This window comes from Corvus cornix, chromosome 20 (genome assembly GCF_000738735.6).
Source record: "Corvus cornix cornix isolate S_Up_H32 chromosome 20, ASM73873v5, whole genome shotgun sequence".
Lineage (NCBI taxonomy): Eukaryota > Metazoa > Chordata > Aves > Passeriformes > Corvidae > Corvus > Corvus cornix.
Window position 1 is genome coordinate 1558831 of NC_046349.1, and position 22999 is coordinate 1581829.

Here is a 22999-nt window from a genome sequence, read left to right on the forward strand (position 1 = left end):
GGGAACTGTTTTTTAGAAGTATGAAGTTATAATTTTAGGAAGCAACTTAACAGCTCTGTGCTTTTCAAAAGGAAAAAATTGCACAAAACTCACAGATGTTTTAATTAAAACTTGCTTGTATTGGGCCAGAGCAAAATAAATGTAATGGTTTCCACTTCCATGTGAAGGTGGCATAATTTTAAAACACTGTGCTACACTGTTGTGATTTTAAATAAAAAATTGGAAGTCCAAAGAAATAATTGTGTCATTAGTTATCAAGAAACTTGGCCACATCTTCGAACAGTAATGAACTACAAGGCACAGAATCATAGAATCATGGAATATCCTGAGTGGGAGTCTTACTTTTGTTTCTTGATTCCACAGATGTACCTAACTCCCCCAGCTCTGAATTAAGAGGAAATTTTTTTTTTCGTAATTTTTGGTATCTCTGCCTGTTACCAGTTAGAGAAATACAGGGTTTATTTCAAGCTCCTTGAAGCCTATTTACTTAGAGTCCCTCCCATTTGGTATACAATGTTAATTAGCCTGAGTCGCCTTCTATAGCTATTGTTCATCTTTGCAATAGACGCCCGTTTAAAGGATACAAGATTTGAGAGAGAGATTCAGAGATCCCAAGTTAGCTGACCAAAGAGAATTTCGGTGGCAATTAATTTGTTCTACCTCTTTAAAAAACCAGAATGTCAGTGATGAAGCATTCATAGTCACAGGAAAAAGCAGGGACCGAAAACGCGTCGGCGTCATTCAGCAGCCAAATACAAAATGAAACATATTTTTAGCAATGAGCTTTACTAACTCCCAGAACAATTCCCGATGAAAGCGGAGGGTTCGCTACCACTGTTTTTTCTAATTGCATTCCCTGCCCGCTCAGCGGAGCGCAAGCGCCGTGAGGGGCCCGCAACGAGAAGGCCCCGCCGCCCCTCACGGAGCCTGCGCTGCCTCCGCCCGCGGCCGGCGGGGCGGGACCCTCGGGGCGGGCGGGGCAGAGCCCGGGCGGAGCGGCCGGGCCGGGCTGGCCATGGCGGGAAGTGCGGGGCACGGGGAGCTCAGCCCGGGCTCGCTGCGGCGGCGGCTGCGGAGCGCGGAGGAGGCGCAGCAGCGCCAGGCGGGGCTGGTGCGGCAGCTGCAGGACGAGGTGAGGAGCGGGGGGTGCCCGGCGGCGGGGCGGCAGCCGCCCGTGCTGCCCGGGGGCACTTGGCGGGAGCCCGCGGGGCCTCCCTGGGCGGGCGGCGCCGAGCTCGGGGCGGGGAGGCCCCGGCACCGCCCGTCCCTCCGCGGTCTCGCTGCCGAGCCCCTCCTGAGCTCGGTGCCTGCAGCATCGCTGCTGTTCGCCCCCGTGAGCAGGGTTTGTCCCGGGCAGGAGTCGGGCCGGTTTGCTTGCAAAGCAAGTTTGAAAACTCATTTCGATCGCTTCAGGGACCCCCTTGAACAGCCACAGGTTGGCTGGGGGTACGTGGGGGCCGTAGGTCAGGCAGAGCTGCCTACACCTGTCCCATCGTTCCGCTTGCTGTCTGTCTCAGGTGAGCCGACAGCGCTCAGTGTAAAAGAAGCCCCGCCTCAATCTCTGTCATATTAAAGTGAAGCTTCCCTATATTGCATTGACTTCTTGTTAAGTGTATCAGCATCACTGTGCTTGGGTTGTACAGACTCAGTGAAAAGTTAATGCACGGGGAGCAGAGTCTATTACAAGCTGCTTCTCTCATCTTTGTTCTCTGTATCCATTCAGGTACTCCAGTACCAGACCTGGTGTCGAGAGTTGGAGCAGCAAGTGAAAGCTGGAGGGGTGAGTGTGCAGGTTGTGAACTAAAGAGAGTGTATCTACTGTTCCCAAATGCAGACCAATAAAACCCCTCCACAAGCCAATGACGGGAAAGCAGATTTTTACCGTCTGAGGGTTTAGAGAAGCGCTATGAGTTTTTCGTCAGTGTTTTGTCCAGTTGCCATTCTTAGAACAGTCAGTAGTCCCAGAAATGCCAGTCCAGAAAACCCACTTGAGGATTTTGATTTTGTGAAAGAGTGCTTTATTGGAGTTACATTTGTCCTGGGTCTCGGGAGAGGAGTGTGCTGCGTGTTACATGATGCAGCTGTCCTGGAGAAATAACCAGTTGAAACAGCATTTTGGAAGACAGGAAGGCTGGTGTTCAATATACAGAACTGGCTCTATGCTTTTCTTTCTGCTTCATGGCTAAAGTAAACCTAGAAACGAAAGAGAAGGAGAATAGGAGAGCATTCCCAGGCTTCAAGTCAAAGTCAACACTTGAGGTCATCAACTGAGGATACGTAGCAGTGGGAGAGTGAGGAGACCTGCTTAGACTGAGTAACACCCTTCCCATCCCTTCCTCACTGTAGTCACAACACTGTTACACCTGGAAGAAGCCATGAGCTCCTGAGATACCCGGAAAATGGTGAATGCAGACAGTGGTGAAGGAAACACCAGCATTTGACTAAACATTTCCTTTCTTAAAGGGATCCCTTCCAGGCAGGTGGGAAGCCACAGCAGACCACAGCCTGGAGAAAGCACTGCTTCAGGTGGAAGAGGAGCAGCAAAGGTACAAGGAAGAAGCATTTCTTCATACTTGGTATCCTGGATGCTCGTGGAAGTGAGGGAAAACCTGTCGATGCTACCTGGTCTCCCCAAGGGAAGCGGTTGGGCAAGCTGCTTTGACAGGAGAAAGGTCCACAATCTGCTTTCTGTGGTGCAGTAATAGTGCTGTGTGCTGAATGGCTCTGCTTTGAGTGGGGAGGTGGTGTGTGTATTCCGGGTGAAAGGTCCCTTTCCAGCCTAAATTATTCTGTGGTTCAGTAGATGAACAAGTCTGGACAGTGCTAGAGAAAGGTGGTATATCCAGTGACCATCAGCATGAAGAGGGGGCAAGTTGTTACCTGTGGGCATCGTCAAGGTTGAAGGGGAAACCAAAATCATAGATGGAAATTGAAAGCTTAAAGCACAGAGAAACAAATGAGGTTTTCATCACAAAGAAATGTTAGTTAACCCTAGAAAGTGCTTTTACTGCCTCTCAGACAACAAAGTCAGTGTTGAGGGAGCTGGAAAATCACAGGGATGCTGAAGAGCTGTTTGTTCAGTGATCTCATTGCTGTTTCTCTCTCTTTCCAAGGTGTGAGAATCTGGCAGAAGTGAACACTCTCCTGCGGGAGCACCTTGATAAAGCCAGCGAGGTTAATTCCGCCCTCAGAGAAGATGTTGGAAAGCTGACGGTGGATTGGATGAAGGCCCGGGAGGAGCTGGAGTTGAAGGAGAGTGAATGGCGCAGTGAACGTGAGGTGAGGATGAGCTACGGGAATGGCAGCCGTGATGCCAGAGGGGAATGGGAATGCGTTCTGCTGCTGGCATAGAGAACTTGCTGTGTGGAAGTTGTGGCTCTGCCGAGGATGTACTGGTGCTGGACAGGGGTGTGGGAGGGAGGAGTGTCAGCAGATGGTGCTCGGGGTTGATGCCCACCTGCTGTGACTGCACTGCTCGGTCGTGAAGACAGAGCTGGGCACTGTCTTCTGTAGGGCAGTCACAGGAATGCTTGTCTCCTTAATACTTCCTAAATCCTTGTTTTGACCAAGGGAGACCAGTCTGTGTTTGTTCAGATCCAAAGTGGCCAACAGAAGAACAAGACAGGTGTCCTGTACTGACTGGCTGTTGTAAGCCAGCCTGACACTTGGCTTGGAGGGGCTTGTGTTTGTCTTCCTCTGCCGAGACTTTGAGACACCTCTGCAAGGCAAGGTGATGAATCATGATCAGCTTGCTTTGCTGCTACCCACTGCTACAGGAGAAGTATAGATGTTCCCTTCTTGGCAGGTCTGCTGTGAGCCTCTGTGGTACCTCTTCAGTCCCTGATGCCCCTGGTGCAGTAGTTACTAAAGGGCACCTGGTGATGATGTTTTACTTTCTCCTATCTGAGAGATGTTACAGTGACAGTGAAGGCTGAATTGGCTTTTCTTTTTGTCTTTGCATGTTTAGCTTTATGACAACTACTTAAGGGGGGAACATAACCGTCTGCTCAGCCTGTGGCGTCAGGTGGTGACCTTCCGCCGCCATTTCCTGGAAATGAAGACTGCCACAGACCGGTGAGTGGAAGCTAAGGCGAGATCTTCTGCTGAAAAAATGTGGCTTGCTTGCTTTTAGGTCCTGCTTTTTGACCCACGATGTTGCATTAGTTACAGCAAGAGGTAGGATTTCACCTTTGGCAGTCAGAAGCAATGCCATTCAGCATGCTTCGGGCTGTTCTTAGAAGAGTTATTTGCTGCTGGTTTTCAAATAAACTTGAAGGGCTTGGGCCATGAGAGGCCCTGAGCAGGTGATGACTGTGGTGATGTGTGGGCATATGAACACAGGCACTGGAATGTGTGGACACCTGGGAAGAGACTCACTGAAGCTGTGCATGCAGCATACAGAGTGGTCCCTTTCATAAAATTATGAAAACCTGCCTTTAAAAAATCTTACCAGGTTTCTTTTCCCACTGCTCCTAAGAGAAAGATCATTAATGCATATTTTTTCCCTTTTCTTTTCCAGCATACATTTATTCTGGTCAATCTGTATCTACTTACTCCTCTTCCAGCATTGTTGAGAGAAAGAATAGCTTCTCTACTCTGTTACTGCATTTGGCCAATTTATTTTGCTTAGTTTGATACCTCTTTTTATGATTGTTTTGTTGTTCTTGGGCTCTCTGAGGTTCTTTTCTCCCATTTGCTTTCTACACCAAGAAAAATAGTGTAGCCATAATAGTACCTTCTTCTGGTGTCAGCACGCAATTTCAAGCTCTGGGTTACTGTCAGCCATTTGTCTTATTTGATTATAAGTCTTCCATATTGTGTAGTGCCCGTCTGACCTGCTACTTAGTCCTTGTGTTGTTTGTGCTTTTATGTTACAGCATTTCAGGCTGATTCTTACACCACCTTCCTGAAATGTTTTATTATATAGTATAATATAATATACTATAGTATAGTCTTGAGCCTCTTAGCAGTCCAAGTGGGAATGGTAACAGAGCACTTAAGAGCACAGTGTATAAAAGCTGGGGATCTTGGTAAAATTCCTGATATCTATTAATGATAATTAGAGTATGTTAATAAGAGTAATTAGAGGTGCTTGAGGCCTTCTGGCCTGTGTCATATCTTACTTCTTATATCTGAGGAGAAAACAGACTCCTCACTTGATTACCTGGTAAAGTCATTGCTCAGCTGTCAAGATGTGTCCTGGTCCCCAAGTGTCAGGTGAATGACTTGTCCCCAATGAAGATATCACCTTGACTGCCAGCTCTTCCTGATGCCTGATTGCATGCTTCAGAAGTGAGTCAGCTGACAAAGATGGTGGAGTGAACGGTGGCTCTTTCTTGGTTCCTTTTCAGAGATTTGTCAGAGCTGAAGGCGGAACAAATGAGGCTTTCTGGGTCTATTCTTGTAAACTGCTCCCGCCTGAACTCCTGTGTGCAGCTCAGGGAGTCCATCACTCCGGGTAAACCTGTCCTGAAGGATCAGGCAGAGCAGCAAGTGGAACCAAAAATAAACCAGACAGCTCAGGAAGTGATAGCCTTACAAGTCAGGTGGGACATGGAAAAGAAAGAGCTTCAGGACAGGTAAAGGTGTTCTAACTTTGCTATTACCAACCTTATCTTTTGTGGCAGCTTCTTGGATTCACGGCTGGGCTGTGCTCACATTTAGAACATACCCCTTCTGCACAGCCCTGCTTCTGTCCCCAGTCAAACTCTTGCCTTCAACAGAAAGGATGGAAAAAAGTATCTGCCTGACAGAAGTTCTTCCAAGTAAGGCAAGACTGGAAGAGAGATGGCCTCTGATAGTGCTTTTGCTGTTAACTGATTCTTGGTGAAAAACTTAGTTCAACATAAAGAGGGTTGTTTCTTGTACAACCCTTTTACTACTCAGGGCTGTGCTGATGGATCTGGGAGGAATTTGCCTGGGGCTGTCATGAGCACTGTAGCACCTTGGTGCTGACAATTCCTTGCAAGACTGAGTGCAGAGGCCTTGGGGGCAAGAAGTGCAATTTTGCAGCATCAAGCCTACTAACCTCTAGAGATGAATGCTGCCTTTGCTGTGTTTCCTGGGTTGAACTTTTCTCTGCTATGCTTTGGGGACCTGCTTGGCTCTTTAACAGGTGCTGGTGTGCAAAGCTTTTGGAATGGCACATAGACCTTCTCTTCTCAGGGTGATGGAGCTCTCAGCCTTGCTTGTACAGTCTCAGAAGCAGAACGAGGAGAAGGAGAAGACCATGAAAACACTTAACGACACAGTGGAGATTCTAGTATGTTTTATCTTTACCTGGGAGATAGCCCAGTCTTTGCTCTCCAGCCTGAACACAGAGGTGTGGCTTCCTCAGGAGAAACAGTGGTGAAGATGCCCAGTGTATGGGAACATCAGGCACCTTGCCAAAGTGCTCCTTCTATGTTTGCCAGATGTGGCATCAGTCCAGGTGCAGGCAGTGGCAGAGGAACTGCTGACAGTTCAGGTGTCTTCCTCTGAGAGGTGGCACCAATGCTTTTGTGCCTGGACTTCAGGTCTCTGGGGATCAGAGTTCCTTGGAACTGACAGTTTAATAGCAGTCTATAAAAACTAGCTGTTGGTCCTCTTAGTTTTAGCAAAGAAGAAGTGGAATAGTTATGGGCAGGAATAAACTGGAATCACTAGACCTGAGACTTAGCAGTGTGACAATGCTACTGAGGATGGCAACGCTGCAGATGGGAGCAGCTCTTCCCTGCCCACCCTTTCTTTATTCTGTTCTCAGGAATCAGGTTGGATAGAGAAAGAATTTGCAGCTTCATTGACTAACAGTGCCAAAGAAGAGAATCTTTTCCTTCAAAAGCTCATAAAAAGCATCACTGAGGTGAGTATAGAGTTGGTACAGAGACCACATCCCTGTAAATTTGATTTTAAAGTACTTGAGCAGGGCAACAGACTGGCCCAAGGACTAGAGTTAGTACATAACATGTATCTGTGTTAACTGCCATTGCCTGTGTAATTTTTAGACCACTTTTCTGACACAGAACCTGTTACAGCTTGTGAGTTTGCTGTCCTGTGACAATTCAGCTGAGTCACTAGAAGTTTCAGTAACTTTGCCTTCACCACCCCACTTAGGTCTCTCTTAGACTGTGTTTTCCTGACATTTGTATTCCAGTGTTTCTTGGGCAATTCCCCCACCCTCTTTGAGCAATGACTCTGTTATTCTTCAGACCTTTATGAAAGGTCACTTTCTCAGTCGATACATTTGCTAACTCTACTCTTTCCCTCTGTGTTCACTGACCGTTATAATCTCCCCAGAATCACAACTTTCAGGGGTAACCTTAACTTAGTCCTAAAGTTCTCTTAATAGAGAAGGGTTTAATTGTCAGCTCTTCTACACAGCTGCAAGAAGGTGAGTGTTCGGGCAGCCTCCAGCCCCTTCACACTTGTGAAGAGTAGCTGTATTCAGGAATCCCTGGAGTACTTGTAGCCACAGGGACAAACCTTCTTTGTGGACCGAAGAAATGAGAGAATTGAGTTTTTGATGACTCCAGGATAAAATGGGAGGAAAAGGAAAACAAGATAAAGAAACTCAAGTAAAAGGAGCAAAGACTAACAGCTGGATGTGGGCTTTCAGATGGTGTTAGACGACAGTGACAGCATGGTCAGCATTATCTGCACTGACAGTTCCCTGCATGCAGACTCTGGAGACATCTTCTCAGCTCCAAGATCTATTGATACAGGGCATGCCTTTGGATTGGTTCTGGAAGCACTGGCAAGGATGCGAGGGGCAACACGGGTGAGAACTTCTGTGTCTTCCCCAGTGGCCACAGGCTCAGTGCTGAGGCCTTGCTCAGCTCGACACCTTTCCATTCCCTCAGCCACCTGAGGCGCTTTCTCTCACCTTCATACTCATGGTCCTGCACTGCCTTGCTGGTCTCCCCAGCTCTGTGTTCTACTGCTTTTCTCTCCTTGATGCCCACCCCCTCAGCACAGCTTTTGCCTTCAGGGGAGCTGTCTCTGCTAGCTGCTTCTTCCAGCTCTCTGGAGCACCTTCCCTGCTCCTTATTGTTCATTTGTGCTCTTTCCCTGCTCATTCCTGCAGGCCCTGAGAGAAGAGCTTTCTGCTAGGCAGGACTCAAACAATTTCCTGCTAGTGGGCATCAAAGAGGAAATGAATCTCCTCCTTGAGCAGAGGGAGGCTCTACCAAAGCAGGTGAGTGAAACAGCAGTGGCACCGCAGTCATCCAGCGGGTGCTCTGTGCCCTTCTTGCTTTTCCATGGCAGAGCAGCAGCTGCTGGGGTGGTCCCTGGGGCTGCCTCGTGCTCTGGGCTCCTTGGCAGCTGCTCTGCAGGACCCTCAGTGCTCTGCTGAATCTCAGCTGCTGCCCTGGACAGCTGGGCTAGTCCTCTGGGCTGTTGGCCAGCAACCATCAGCATGGATTCCTGCTGGCCTCTTCTTGCTAGCCTTGGTGTGGGAGGTGCTTTTTCAGGTGCCCTTGGTGGGCCACGTAGAGATTGAAACAAGTTGTGTGTATGCATTGTGAATCTGGTGCTCTGAGGACAGGGAGAAATGGAAAGTTGGCCTTTGCCTTTTCTCACAGCCTCTGCTGTGGCTGACAGTGACAGGCTGTGGCTGTAGCCTCTGACTGCTTTGTTCTGTTTGACTGGAGGTGGGAGAGTTGACATCTCAGCTGGCAGCCTCCAGAGAGTCCCAGGCAACGATTGTTCAGAGAGCCCAGCAAGATGTGAGCTGGGCCCAGGAGCAGTCAAGGCAGAAGCTGTTGGAGGTTGAGCACCTCCAGAAGATGCTGGAGGAGGCAGAACATCAGAACAAGGAGCTGCAAGTGCACCTGAAGAACTTGGAGCTGGAAGGGAGTCAATGGGAAGAAGTGGCACGCCAAAATTCAGGATTTCGGGCTTCCTTGGATGCCCTAGAGAAGGAAAAAGCCAGGTAAATGAAAGCCTGTGGGACTCTGCCTTGTGGGAATGGATTCCCTCTTTGCCATCTTTGCACCTGCCAGGGGCTCTGGCAGCATCTCCTACGTGGCAGAGTTCTGAACTCTCCGTGCAGACGCGTCTCGTTGTCTGGATGTTGTGTTTCATTTTCTTTTCTTTCAAGCCTTCAGTTAGAGTTTTCCTGAAGACAAAGGCTTTTAGTGTAAGGAGCTGGACACATCCAGCAGCTCCGCCTTGGGTCCTGTAACTTGAAGCCTTTGGCATCTGGATCAGCCTGGCAGCCTGATGCCTTTTGTTGGCATAAGACACGTTAAACCCATGATTTGTTATCTAAGCTGGGTGAACCGAATCACAGAATGTGTAAGGTTGGAGGGACCACAGTGGCTCATCCGGTCCCACCTCCATCCCTCAAGCAGGGTCATCCCAGAGCACGTGGAACAGGATTGTGTCCATACGATTCTGAAATATCACTAGTGAGGGAGACTTCGCACCCTCCCTGGGCAGCCTGTTCAGTGCTCAGTCACTGCACTGGAAAGAATTTCTTCCTCCTGTCCAGGTAGAACTTCCTGGGCTCAGGCCCTGCCCGGTGCTCTGGTGCCATTGCTGGGCCCTGGAGCAGAGCCAGGGCCCTGCCCTGAGCCCTCCCTGCAGCCAGGGACACCCAGGGCTGAGGGCCCCTCTCAGCTGGGGCTCCTCTTGAGGCTGAGCAGCCCTGGCTCCCTCAGCCTTTCCTCATCAGAAAGATGCTTCTGTCCCTTCCTCAGCTGTGCAGCCTCCACCGGCCCCGCTCCAGGAGCTCCCTGTCCCTCCTGTCCAGAAGAACCCAGAACTGGACACAGCACTCCAGATGTGCCTCACAGGGCTGAAGAGAGGGGCAGGATCCCCTCCCTGACCTGCTGGCAATGCTTTTCCCAGTGCTTTCCAGGATCCCAGTGGCCACCTTGGCCACAAGGACACACTGCTGGCTCATGGGGAGTTTCTTGTCCACCAGGGCCCCCAGGTCCTTCTCCACAAAGCTGCTTCCCAGCAGGTTGGCTCCAGCCTGTGCAGGTGCCTGGGGCTGTCCCTCCCCAGGTGCGGGACCCTTGTTGAGTTTCAGAAGGTTCCTCTCTGCCCATCTCTCCAACCTGCTGAGATCCCTCTGAGGGGATGCACAGTGACCCTGATGGGGAGCCATTGGCCGCCTCATCCAAGTCATTGATGAACAAGTTCAACAATAGTGGGCCCAGGAGTGAACCCTGGGGGACACCACTAATGACAGGCCTCTAACGAGGCCCTGTGCCACTGATTACAACCCTCTGCCTTCCACCCTTCTGCCAGTTCTCAGTCCAGCCCATTGTCCACTCCTCCAGCCCCCACTGCCTGAGTTTCCCCAGGAGGATGTTGTGAGAGACAGTGTCAAAAGCCTTGCTGAAATCAAGGTAGACAATATCCACTGCTCTCCCTTCATCCACGCAGGTAGTTGTTTCATTGTAGAAGGCAATCAGGTTGGTCAGGCATGATTTACCTTTAGTGAATCCATGCTGACCATTCCTGACCATCTTCTTGTCCTTCCATATGGGTAGAGGTGGCCTCCAGAATGAGGTGCTCCATCACCTTTCCAGGGATTGAGATGAGCCTGACAGGCCCATAGTTCCCTGGGTCCTCCTCCATGCCCTTTTTGAAGACCAGAATGACATTTGCTTCCTTCCAGCTTCCAGGCACCTCTCCTGATCTCCATGACCTTTCAAAGATAATGGGGAGTGGCCTCTCTCTGGTGTCCACAAGCTCCCTCAGCACTCGTGGACACATCATGTCAGGGCCCATGGACTTGTGGGTGTCAAGTTTGCCAAGGCAGTCGCTAACGCAGTCCTCCTTGAAAGGAAGGTCTTGCCAAGGGATAGTCTTCCTTCCAACAGGCCTTTAGCCTGGTTTCCTGGGCCAGAGATCCCTGAGGGCTGGTCTTGTTCAGTAGAGACCAATGCAAAGAAAGGCACTCAGGAACTCTGCCTTCTCTGCATCCTCTGTTACCAGGGTCTCTGCTCCATTTAGGAACAGACACACATGATCCTTGCGTGTTTTCCTTTTGTTATTGTTGTATTTTAAAAAGCTCTTCTTGTTGTCCTTGACCTCCTTGCCCAGACTTAGTTTCAGGTGGGCCTTGGCCTTCCTTGTCTCATTTCTACTTACTCCGACTATCTGTCTATATTCATTCCAAGTGGCCTGAGCTTCCTGCTTGCGCTTGAGGAACGACAGGAGTTCTTTGCTTATCCACACAGATCTCTTGCCCTCTTTGCCCAGTTTGTTGCTCACTAGGATGCTGTGTTGTTGAGCCTGGAGGAAATGATTCTCGAATATCAACTTAGACCCCTTTACCCTGCAGGGCCTGTTCCCATGTGCTTCTTTCACGAAGATCCCTGGAGAGGCTGAAGTTAGTTCTCCTGAGGTCCATGGTTGTAATCTTGCTTGCTGCCCTGCTTTGCCCTCCCCCCCAGCTGAACACCACAGTCCCATTCATAGGCAGTGCAGCCAAGGCTGACCCCAAGCTTCACATGTCCAACACGGCCTTCCCTGATTGTTAGGGTAAGGTTGAGCAGCATGCTGTTCCTTGGGGGATCCTCCACTGCCCATGACAGCAAGTTGTCATCGATGCTTTCCGGGAACATCCCACACTGTGTTGCTTCTCTAGCTGATGGCAGGGAAGCTGAAGTCCTGCACAAGAACCAGGGCCTGTGACTTTGAGGTTGCTTTATGTTGCCTGTAGAAAGCCTCATCCACTTCTCCTCCTGTTCAGGTGGCCTCTAGCAGACACCCATAGCAATGTCACCCTTACTTGTCTGTCCTTTTATCCTGACTCGTAAGCTCTGGACTCGCTCATCATCTACCCCAAGACAGGGCTTGACACGTTCCAAGTGTTGCCTCACATAGTGGTCAACTCCACCACCCACTCTGAGGCACCCAAGGGACATGAATGTCTCTCATGGCCATCTGTTGCCTCGCTCCACAGGCTGACTCTGTCTCTGGAAGAGAAGGATCTGAGCCTCAGAACCCTGGAAGAAAAGAACCTGGCCCAGATCAATCAGGCATCTCAGCTTCGTTCTGCTCTTCACCAGGCTGAGGAGCTCCACTCAGAACATAGAAGAGAACTGCTGGATCTCAACACCCAGGTAATCTGTGCCCTGGCATCCTCTTCTCCAGGGACACACATCATCACCTTTGGCTTGGAGGCCCCAACTGCTTTCCCCTCCCGGCAGCATCCACTGCTGCCGTGTTCTGCCCCGGGGTGCTGCTGCACCCACAGGCCAAGGCTGGATCTGGTGTCTGCTGCCGATGTTTTCCCCCGTTCTCTCCCGGGTCCCAGCAGGAAATGTGGGAGGAGAAGCAGCAGCAGACTCCTTTGGAGCTTCTCCATCCCTCTGTTAGCAGTGTTGTCCCAGATGGAGTTGGTGCCTGTGCTGGGCACCGAGCAATGTGGGCACACAGACGTGGCTATGGCAGGCTGGGGAGGGCACTTCCACCGCAGCCAGTTCAGCCGGTGTTCAGAGCTGCAGCCTCAAGGATGCCCATTGGCTCCCTTTCCCTGTTTTCAGGACATTTGTTTCCATTGGAATCCTTGGCTCTGTGCCTTCTGTTTTGGGCGTGGTTTTGCCTGAAGTCATTTCTCCTTTGTTGCTTGCTCTACTGCCTGCTCTGCTGCCTCAGGAGCAGCACTGTCCCTGAGGCTCTGTGTATCCATCTTCCAGATGCGGGCCCTGCAGGATGCAGTGCTGGAGATGGAGGCTACCCAGGCAACTCGAGAGAAGCAGGAGCTGGAAACTGAGGTGTCTGAGCTGCGTGTGAGGCTCCAGAGCTCTGAGAACAGAGCAGAGGCCTTGGCCACAAAGTGTCAACAGGCCAGTGGTGCTCACCAGGAAACTCAATCCCAGCTGGACAAACTGCTCCTGGTTCTCCACCACATGATCAGGGACAGCAGAGACTTGGTTACCTGGAGCTCAGGCAAGTGTGGGAGGCTGGGAGAGCAGGTGGAGTGAGGGGGTGGTTCCTGGGTCATCCTGGTATGACACACTCACCCTGTCAGTTCAGGCTGACTCAGGCCTTGGGAAGTCTTGTCTCCCTGCAGAGACACAAGTCCATGTTTGTATGTAGAGAACTGATCAGAGTCAGAAGGGAGAAGGGCCCAAGTCCTGTCAAGCCACAGGGCCCATGCAGTTGTCTTTGGGGCAGTGCTGACATTAGTGGTCATCAAAATAACGTCAGCCTGTGACACACATCCTGCTGCAAGGCGAGCTCTAGGACAATGACAAAGGCACCTCCTCCTAGGTAGAAAGAGGCCTTGTTTGTTGGAGACCACTGGATTAAATCTTGAAACAATGTCTTCTCTTTTCAGAAAAGGGTCATGTCTTGGGCCTAAGTGCTTCTCAGGATGGCGATGTCCCCGCAGAGCTCACAGTGGACAGAGTGGCAGCAGCTCTGCAAGACCTGCAGCAGCACCTGGAGCATTCCCAGAAAGATCTGGTAATATGCACCCATAAATCCTGTCCTGCTGCTGGGATGCTGGACAAGCAGAGTGCCAAGGCCAGGATGGGTGGCAGTCCTTGTAGGGGGGTTGGCTCACTGCCATGGGGAGGAAGGAGGATCACGATCACATCTACCAGTTCTGTCCAGCTGCCCTCTCCCACCTGGGCTATTTCTGCCTTAGTGTTTGTAGCCCTTTGTCTCCTGCCAGCAGTGGCCCTGTGAGGTGATTCTGCTCCTCTTACCTCTTCTTCCAGAGTGATGCGAGGAAGAAGATACAGGCCTTGGAGCTGGAGCTGGGCACGGGGCAGGCTGAGAGGGACAATCTCAGAGCCAGCAATCAGGAGCTGCTGAAACAGTTGGATGAAATTCGAGCAGGTACAGCTTCTCCTCTCGCACCCACTGCTCCATCCTGTCTCACCAGCAGGGATCTCTGATCCCGTGCAGAGCAAAAGTGCCCAGAGATGGCAGAGGGGAAGAACAACCAGCAGGAGATTTATCCATCCAGTGCCAGTGAAAGCTTTTTCTCGAGAAAGATGCCGTGGCTGGCAGTGCCATCTGGCTGTGCTATGGCTGATCCCGTGCACAGGTGGTGCCTTTCAGGTGCTGTGTCTGTGCTGAGGAGCTGTAGCTGGATGCCTCAGCTCGATTCCCCCCAACTCCAGGCCCTGCCAGAGCCTCCAGGCTATTGGCCTCTCTGGAGCAGGGCTGCACAGGCATCCCCGCTCCTTTGTCTCTCTTGGATTGCTCATTCTGCACAAGCCCAAGAGCAAAGACACTTTCCTATTCCTCTGAACCTTGCCCCTTTGATTCCTGCTTTTTTCTCCTTCATTTCTGTCAGCTTTGGAAGCCCTTGTGGCCTTAGGGGCTGGCAAACACAGGCAGGCCGAGAAGACAGTGCTGTTGTCCCTGCAGGATGCACATCAGTTTGCCTTTGCTTTGCTGTTCTCATTCTCCTTCTCCTTCCTGCTGCAGCGATGTGGAGGGCAGAACACCAGAAGACCTCTCAAGAAACTGCCCTGGAGAAAGAGGCCATTGCCCTGAAGGAAGAGGCTGTGACTCTTCATCAGGAGGTGGCATCTCTGCAGAGGAAACTGGAGAGCCTGGAGAAGGAAAGGAAGGATGTGCTGGTGAGAAGGGCAGATGCCATGAAGGGCCATTTCCTAGCTATGTTTGGCCCTTGTGTTAATAGTTCTAAGGAGCACCTCTTTGCAGTTGAACTTGTCAAATTGCATTCTTCTGAATAAGGAGGAAAAGATGTCGTAGTCATGTCAAAGCCAGTTAGTGCTGAGGCTGCTGGTTTTCCTCCATGCTGGAGTTTTGTGCCCTACAAGCTGTAGTTCTCAATGTCCACACTGGCTCCATGGACATTGCATGGTCTGGGCAATTCCTCGTGTCCAAACCCACGTTCAGATTTCAAATACCTGGACCTGGAACGAGGGGTGAGAAGGCCAAGTTTGCTGTTAATAGAAAGGTGTTTGGCCTTGGCCATCAGAGAGCAGCCAGTGGGGAGAAAAGAGAGAAAAGCAAAGTGCTGATGCAGATAAGGACGTGTGCCTGCAAGGGGAGAACTCGTCCTGAGTGGCAGCAGAGAATGACAGACTGATGTGGCCATTGCTGCTCCAAGCGAGGGCAGTGGGGCTCTTGGGGATGGTGCCATGGAAACTCTACACAGGAGAGCTCAAAAACCACTCCTGTCAGCCCAACTGCAGGGAATGAATTGCTGGGGGTGTTTGCTCTTCCCTTTCTCCCTGATGGAGAGCACATCCTCATTTAGGCACTGCCTAAATCCTGCTTAGCATGGGCTTGGAATCCTGGCTGCAGTTCTGGCAGCTGCTCCCCAAAGGAACACTCGAGTGGAGCTGCAAGAGGTCGGGGAAGGGCAGAAAGGGAGCTGGGATGGGCTGAGTGAGCTGGGAAAGACTCAGCGTCAAGGGTGGCCCCAGCAAAGGTCTGAGGCATCCCGAGAGGCAGAGAGAGAGGGGCAGCCTTTGCCTGCCTGTGGCAGGAGTCCCGATCTGGTATGAAAAGCAAACCCAGAGAGGGAATGAGTGACCCTTTTTCTCCCTGTTTTGCAGCATGAACAGGACAGGCTGCAGGCAGATAAAGAAAAACTAGAGTGTGAGATAAAACTTCTGGAGGAATCAGTCACAGCTTCTGAAACCCGGGCAAATACAGCAATAGACAGGAATCACTCCCTTGAACAAGAACTCCAAAATGCACTGTCCATGTTAAAAATTAAAAATGAGGAATTGCAAAACCAGGGGAAGAAAATGGAGATTCTTCAGAAAGAGGCAGCAGAGACCAAAGCTTTGCAGGAGCATCTCACTCGTGTGACTGACATCCTGTCAGAGAGGGAGGGAGAAATTAAGTTGTACCAAGAGCAGATGAGAATGCTGGAAAAGCAGAAAGAAATGCATAAAACTGCTCTTAATCAGGTTATTAAGGACATAACAGAGAAAGAACAGAAGACAGAATCTCAACAGGAACAGATACAGGAGCTGGAGAAGCAGCAAGAAAAGCAAAGGATTGTTTTAAGCAAAATGACCCAAGAGCTGGAAGAGAAGGATCGGGAGATCAGATCCCAGCAAGAACTGATAAGGGAGCTGGAGAAGCAGTTGGAATTGCAGAACTCTGCTGTCAGCAGGATGAACAAAGAGCTGGAGGAGAGACACCTTGAGATCAAATTCCAGGAGGAGAAAATAATGATTCTAGAACAGCATGGTGCAGTACAAGTCAGAAATCTGCTTGTGGATCTTGATGATATGAAAGGAAACCTGAAGGAGAAAAGGCTGGAGCTTCTTTCTCTGACTCAGCAGATTCAAGAACTGGAAAAGGAGAGAGAAGATGTGAAATCTCTAAATGCTAGCCTTGAACACCTGAGGGCTGTTCTTAAGGACAGAGAGAGTGAGTGTGACACTCAAAGGGAAGAGTTAAGGCTCTTGCAGCAGCAAAAGGAACAGCAAGATGGGCATTTGGAAGAGCTTCTTGGTAAAGTAGAAATCATGACACTTTCTTTATCTAAAAAAGATCAAGAGCTTGAGTCACAACAAAAGCAAATGCAGGAAGTTGAAGAAGTCATGGAAATGCAGTTAAGGACTGTGCGTGACCAACTGGAGCAGACTTTAGCAACGTTGAAAGAGAAAGACAGACTTATGGACATCCAAAAGCAACAAACAAGGAGCTACGAGGAAAAAACAGAAGAACAGATGAATGTCTTGCACAGAGACTTAGAATACTCTAAGACAATACTGAAAGAAAAGGATCTAATGATTGAATCTCAGAAGGAACTGATTGAGACCTTCCAAAAAGAAAAGCAAGACTCTGAACAGCAGAAGCAAATTCTGCAGCATCTTCAAGTGGAACTAAAGGAAAAAGAGCAGGAAATTTTGTCCCTTAGAAAGCAATGTGAGGCATGCAAGGAAAAGGAGGAAAAGCATGAAGCTGAGCAAAGAAATTTCCAAGCAACAACACTGACTCTGAAAGAAAAAGAGGAAAAGATTTGGGTTCTGGAGGAGGCCATCACAAAGCTTCAACAGCAGAAGGAAGAGACAGCAGTGCAGACTAAAGCCATACTGCATAAACTAGAATATGCTGAATCTTCTCTTGAAGCTAGAGATCAAGAGATAGTGTCTTTGCAAGAGCATCTCCAGGACCTTCGAGAGCAGAAGGAGGTGGCAGGCAAGCAGGCCAGAAGTCTAGAGCAGGATCTAGACAAAGTGAGCCAGATTTTGCAGAAGAACCATTTGGAGTTCCTCAAGCAGACAGAGCAAATGAACACATTCCAGCTTCGTGAAGAAAGCGTGAAAGTAGCACTAACATCATGCCAGAAGCAAGTGACTCTGCTTGAGGAACTGGTGAGGAAGAAAGATGAAGACAATGACACTCTTAGGCAAAAACTCCAGCACCTTGAAGAAGAACTGAAGACTTTGCAGAATCTCCAGCTTAGGCTAACTGAGAAGAATGAAGAGGTTAGACATGGTGGAGAGCAAGAGCTCCTGAAAGAAGCCTTCCCTGAGAGAGAAGGAGAGATCAAGGCTCAAAGTGAGCAAAAGCAGTTAGAAGAGGAAATAAGAGGTCTTCGGGAAGATCTCCAGCATGTTCAGCAGACTCTGACAAAGAAGGATAAAGAGATCAAGTACCAGACAGACAGAATCAAGTATTTAAAGAAGACTCTGATAGAGAGAGAACAAGAACTTAGGAAGCAGAGTGAACTCCTGAAAGAATTAACATTGGCTTTGCGATGGAAAGGTGAAGGGGAAACCCTAAAAAAACAAATCCAAGAACTCCAAAAATGGGAGGAAGAGGAAGTAGAGAAGAGGAAAATTCTCCAGGAGAGAGACCATCTCTTGCAAAGGCAGAAGGAAATACCCCAACAGTTGGAAGCTGAGAGGGAAGCCAGTGGTGAAGAGTTGGAGTGTGTGGCTGCTGCTTTGAATCAGAGAGAAAGCAGAGAACATGAATGGAGAGAGAACGCTCAAGTCCTGAGCGCTGCCCTTAGCAAAAGTGAAATGGCCAATGGGAATCTGAAGAAAGAAATAACCATCCTGCAGAGAATGGTTTCAGAGAGAGACACAGACCGATTTCATCAACAGGTAGGCACTGGGATTGATCTTCAGTCTACTCAAACATCCCTGAAGGATTCCAATAAAGTTTCCCATGAAGAGGTGGGATTCTAGATCCCTGTCAGTCTAGGCCTGCTTGGGCAAAGCAGCCCGGGCTGCAGCAGGCAGCCTTGTGTGTCTGCCTGGCTCCAGCCAGAGACCATTGGCTGCCAGATTGTTTGCTGGCACGCCTGGAACGACTGATGCAGCTCTGGAGCTGCTGTTCAAATCAGCTCCAGGCCAAAAGCTGGGCATGGGGAATTGCTTCTCCCGTGCCCAGGCAAGGGGAGGCAACAGGTGGGGGTTGGATTTGGTGTGGAAAGGAATGGAGCAGGTGAGCAGAGTGATGGACTGAAGTGAGCAGAGTTCTGTAGCGAGGGCTGAAGAGCAGCTGCACTGCTGGAGCTTTGAGGATGCTTCCTGAGATGGAGATTTCTTTTTCAGCATATTAAAAGAATGGGATTTCTATCATTGCCTGGTCAGGTTAAATGCTTAATTATGCATTCAGGACATTGTTTGTACTGCCATCCAAAAATCATGGGAGGCAAATTTGTGTGGATTTCTCCAAAGTGAACTGATTCAGGTCCTGCTAGTGGAACAGCTGCAATGGCCTGTGCTGCAGCTTTGCCAAGAATTTGCTTATATTCTAGTATTCCTTAGTATATTGGCATGTTAAAAGTGCACTAAGAAAACACTGTATTTATGCATTATACATTTACTTATGACTTGGGAAATACTACTTGCAGCCTGATCAGGATGCTGACAAGTATTGTGATGTGTTGATGGGAAGTAAAGAAGTGACAAGGGTAAGAAATGTGAAAAGAGCAGGAGATTTTAGTTACATCCATGTAGGTCAGGTATGCAAGAGCATTCAGTCAGGTAATGCAGTTGCATACACAGATTGGTTTAGTGCTGATACCAAGACTACATTTATAGGTGCTCCAAGGAGCAGTTCATGAAGAAAAGCACAAAGGGGGGGAGTTGGCTCCTGACTAGGTTCAGAGCAGTGCATATGGCCTGATTGATAACATGATATTTTCAATGAGCAGATCTGTATGAGGATGTAACAGGTAAAGAGAATAGAGAACAGAACCATAGTTTTATCACTGCAGAAGTACATGCTTCACCCACATCTTGCACATGGTTGGTTGCCTAAGGACAGAGAGTAGAACTGTAGGTAAGAGAATTTACAGTGATGGTCAAAGAGGATGACCAAAGATGGTAAATAACTTCCCTGAGAGGAAGATGTAAATGTGTAAGTCTTCACAACCAACAAGAAATGGCTGAGAGAGAGGGAGGTGGAGACACAAGAGAACTTTGTAAAACCATGAAGTGGCTGGATAGGAAATCAGTGCTTCCAGTGTCTCAAAACCAGAATGGGGAACACTGAACAAAACTATCGGGAAGCAGATCCAGAACAAACTACTCAATTCCCCAACGGGAGTTGAAGGAGGGCCCCTAGAGTGTGTTGTGTTGGCCTGTGGACAAGGAGGAGAAGAAGGACTTAAGAAGAAGGACCAGTCCATTCTTGTGGTCACTCTCCCCGATGTATTGATTGTAACACCCTTCTAACCTTTACGTAGCATCAGCTCATGGAATCTCCTCTCTGAATGCCCAGCAGGCTGTTGCTGAAGGGGAGCAGCTGTCATGCCTCTCTGAGAAGAGACTCATGTTGCAGAGCCTCGAATGTCTGCAGCGAGCAGTTGCAAGGCTGGAAGATGAAAAGGTGGAGCTCAAGCAACAAAACACTGAACTCAGGGGGACTCTCGAGCAGGTAAAGTGGGCTTTCGCTGCCTCTGCAGAGCCTCAGGCTCCTCTGGAGCATGACACGTGTGCCCAGGCAGTGCTCTGGAGTCCTCTGCTTGTTTCCTTGCCTCTCCCTGTCCCTGCTGTGGGTGCACCCTTTTGTTTGTTCTCTCTGTTGTGGCAGCCCATGGCTTTCACAAAGGCACCTTCACTCCGCTGCCTCCCTCCCTGGCCCCGTGTCCCCGCACACACACTGGCCTCTCCTGCACAGCCCCCAGCGAGAGCTCTTTGCCCCCAGTGTTGTCTGGTGCAATTGAGGGTCTCTGAGCAGAGATCTCCTCGCCTTGATGTCCAGAGGTCCTTTTGCCCCATGTTTGCTGACAGGTTTCTGTGACCCTTTCTCCCATCCAACGTGCAGGTGGAACACGAACGGAGGAAACTGAAGAGATGTTTTAGGGGTCGATTACTCCCCAATACCTGTGGATTTTCTCTCTCTGAGTCTGAGCAGCACAAGTTGCCCACTTCTGGACAGGTGAGAACAGCATTTTCTTTGGTGTGAGGAGGCTTTGGTCATACAGAGGAATGATGGGAAATCCCAGTGGCAGCAGCCCTACAGTAGAGACCTAATAGAAGTTGAATATCGCCCGTGGCCATGACCAAACAGACTGAAAAACCATCCTTTCATTTTCTTCACAGGAGGAGTCTCATGCTCACTGCAGTCAGCGCTTAGCTGAGTTACAGAACCAGGTGAGGAGTAGGAAAACTCCCATCAAAGGCTGCTGTGGCTGTACTAATGGGCACAGCTGTGCCTGCTGCTGCAGCCCAAGTTGGGTTTGGCTGTCAGGAAGTGAGTACAGCAGGTATCGTCAGTCATGCACCTGTTGGCAACAACCAAACAGCATCCTTTGCCTTGGTCTTATCTCTGACTTGTCTAAAGATCAGCCAGTGGGGGAGAGGGATAGGATGAAATTCAGAACGCTGGAAATCATCTGAAAATACCAGAATCATAGAATCATAAAATGCTTAAGATTGGAAAAGCCCTCTGAGATCATCTAGTCCAACTATTAAGCCAGCATTGTCAATCCCAACACTAAACTGTGGCCCGAAGCCCCACAGCTACTTGTTTTCTGAACCCTTCCCTGGGCAGTCTGGGCCAGGATGTTCTCCTTTGTTGCCTGTTTCCATTTTCTCTTGACTCCGTAACAGTGGAGCTTGCATTTTAGCAGCGATCCAGGGATCTGAGGCAATGCCAGAGGCTTATTATTCCACTGGGCTTTGTTGCCCACATTGTGCTCTGCTCCTGTGTGGAATACTCTAAAGTTTGAGAGAGGGAGAGTTTGCTCCCTGTTCCTCAGCTGCCTGTCCAGGAGCTCAAATAGAAGAGTCCTCCAGTAGCTCAGGGGAGCTGCAGCCCTCGTGCTGAGGCACAGCCCGTGGAGAAAGGGGTCAGTGGCCCGAATGCATGCTTTGGGAATCAGAGCTGGGTTCCTAAATGCTGTTGGAACTCTCTCTCCCAGACCTGTGGTGGCTGAGGGTTGTATGAGGGAAGGGTTTGCCAGCCGTGAACTGGACTTGTTGATCATCTGAGCTCCGTTCAGGGGCAGTGAGGGAACCTGTTCCTTTCCCCTTCCCCAGGGGCAGAGTGTTGGTGAGGGCTGGAGTTGGAGGCTGTGTCTGCCCCCACAGCCGGTACCGTGGGGCTGCGGATGCTCCTGCCCGCGTGGGCTTGACTGAGCTGGGCTTTCTGCCTCTTTCAGGTGTCCTTGCTGCAGTCACAGCTGGCCCAAGACCAACAGCACCGGCAGAACTACATTGAGAGGTGTGCAAGGACCAGCCAGGAGCTGTCAGACCTTCACCGGGAGCTGTCCTGCTCCTTTGCAGCTGTGCTCAAGGAGCCCAAAGCTGCTGTTCTGGAAGCAGAGACTCGGAAGCTGGATCAGTCTCTGAGCCTTAACTCTGCACAGACATCCCTGGGCCATCAGTCTCTGGAGAGACATCCCAAGCATCCAAGAGCCAGACCTGCCAGAAGCGATGATGACCTGAGGTAGCAGCACCTCTGGTCTCCATTTGAATGGAAGGATTTCTGCTAAGACAAAGAGCTCATGGATATGAGAAATGGGATCAACTCCTCAGGGCAGGGCTACTCCCTGCCTTTTACATCTGTTCGTCTTGCATTCAGCTGGTGTTGTCAAACCTCACCTTATGTTGAGGATTAGGATCTATGAAGCATTATTTCGTGAAGCAGATGATTTCTGGGGACAAACTGTGAATATGTGAGAACAAAGACATAGGTAAGGAGAGAGAATGATGTATGGAGAAGGAAGCCCAAACAAGAAATGCATAATCCCTCAACAGTAAGACTTGTGAGTGCATCTGTCTGAGGGCAGCTACTCAAAAGGACACAAAGACTGCGCTACAAACAATTAACAGTGTTTGTGGTGTTTGCATTTGCAAGCATCTCCTAGAGCCAGACATTTTAAATTTTTTTTTAATAAAATTTTTTTCAGAAGAAAATTATTTTTCACTGGCACAGTGAGGCTATTGCAAGCTCTTACACAATTTCCCTTCTTGAGGCCAGAGGTATTCCCTGCAATATGTAATGGGAATTTGAGGTGTTATCAAACAAAGGGGTGGAGAGTGCACAGCAGGAATCAAGGTTCAGTGAGAAATGGCGCTTCCCCTTCTTCCTTTTCTTCCCTTTTTCCCTCCAAATCTCTCGTGGCTTTGCCCCAACAGCTGCCCTGAGGGACAGCTCAGCTGCTCTCCACTGGCTGTCAGTGCCCAGCTCCATCCCTGCCACAGCCTGAGGCCCTGGATGCCGTGGGAAGGGTGTCCTGGGCAGGTGGAGCAGCTGTCCACCATCGGCTGAATCCCCTCCCTCCCGTGCTGCCCACGTTGCTGGGGATGCAGCCCAGGACAGGGGTGCTTTCTGGGCTGGTGCAGGGAGAGGTGTCCTCTGACTCTTATCCCCACCTGTCAGCCCAGCAATCCTGTATCTGTAGGGTCTGTAGGTCATCTCTAGGCTCTCTGAGGGGCTGGCCAGGCTCAAACACAGCTGAAGGAAGCTGGAACCCTCTGCTTGGACCCCTCTTACAGCTGCTTTCCTGCCCTAAATCCTCTTTTCTAGTTCCCCCAGGATGTGACAGATTGCAGGGAGGAAGAGTAGAGCAGGATGTGGCTGGGGGATGTCTCACCTCTCACCACCAAGTCCAGGGTCCTGCTGACAGCAGACCATTCTC

The 22999-nt window shown here is 49.9% G+C and overlaps 1 protein-coding gene across 1 annotated transcript; it reads left to right on the forward strand.

Annotated features, from left to right (window-relative positions):
* Nucleotides 1-1008: 1008 nt before the first annotated feature.
* Nucleotides 1009-22277, forward strand: CEP250 (centrosomal protein 250). The gene is made up of 21 exons (XM_039563578.1): nt 1009-1132; nt 1724-1780; nt 2464-2546; nt 3114-3279; nt 3968-4074; nt 5352-5579; nt 6166-6262; nt 6743-6841; nt 7595-7756; nt 8063-8173; nt 8631-8911; nt 11903-12062; nt 12639-12891; nt 13283-13410; nt 13668-13788; nt 14386-14540; nt 15489-18005; nt 19633-19788; nt 20179-20292; nt 20457-20507; nt 21518-22277. The coding sequence occupies exons 1-21, from the start codon at nt 1016-1018 to the stop codon at nt 21806-21808; spliced, it is 5454 nt and encodes a 1817-aa protein (XP_039419512.1). The 5' UTR covers nt 1009-1015; the 3' UTR covers nt 21809-22277.
* The last annotated feature ends 722 nt before the right edge of the window (nt 22278-22999 follow it).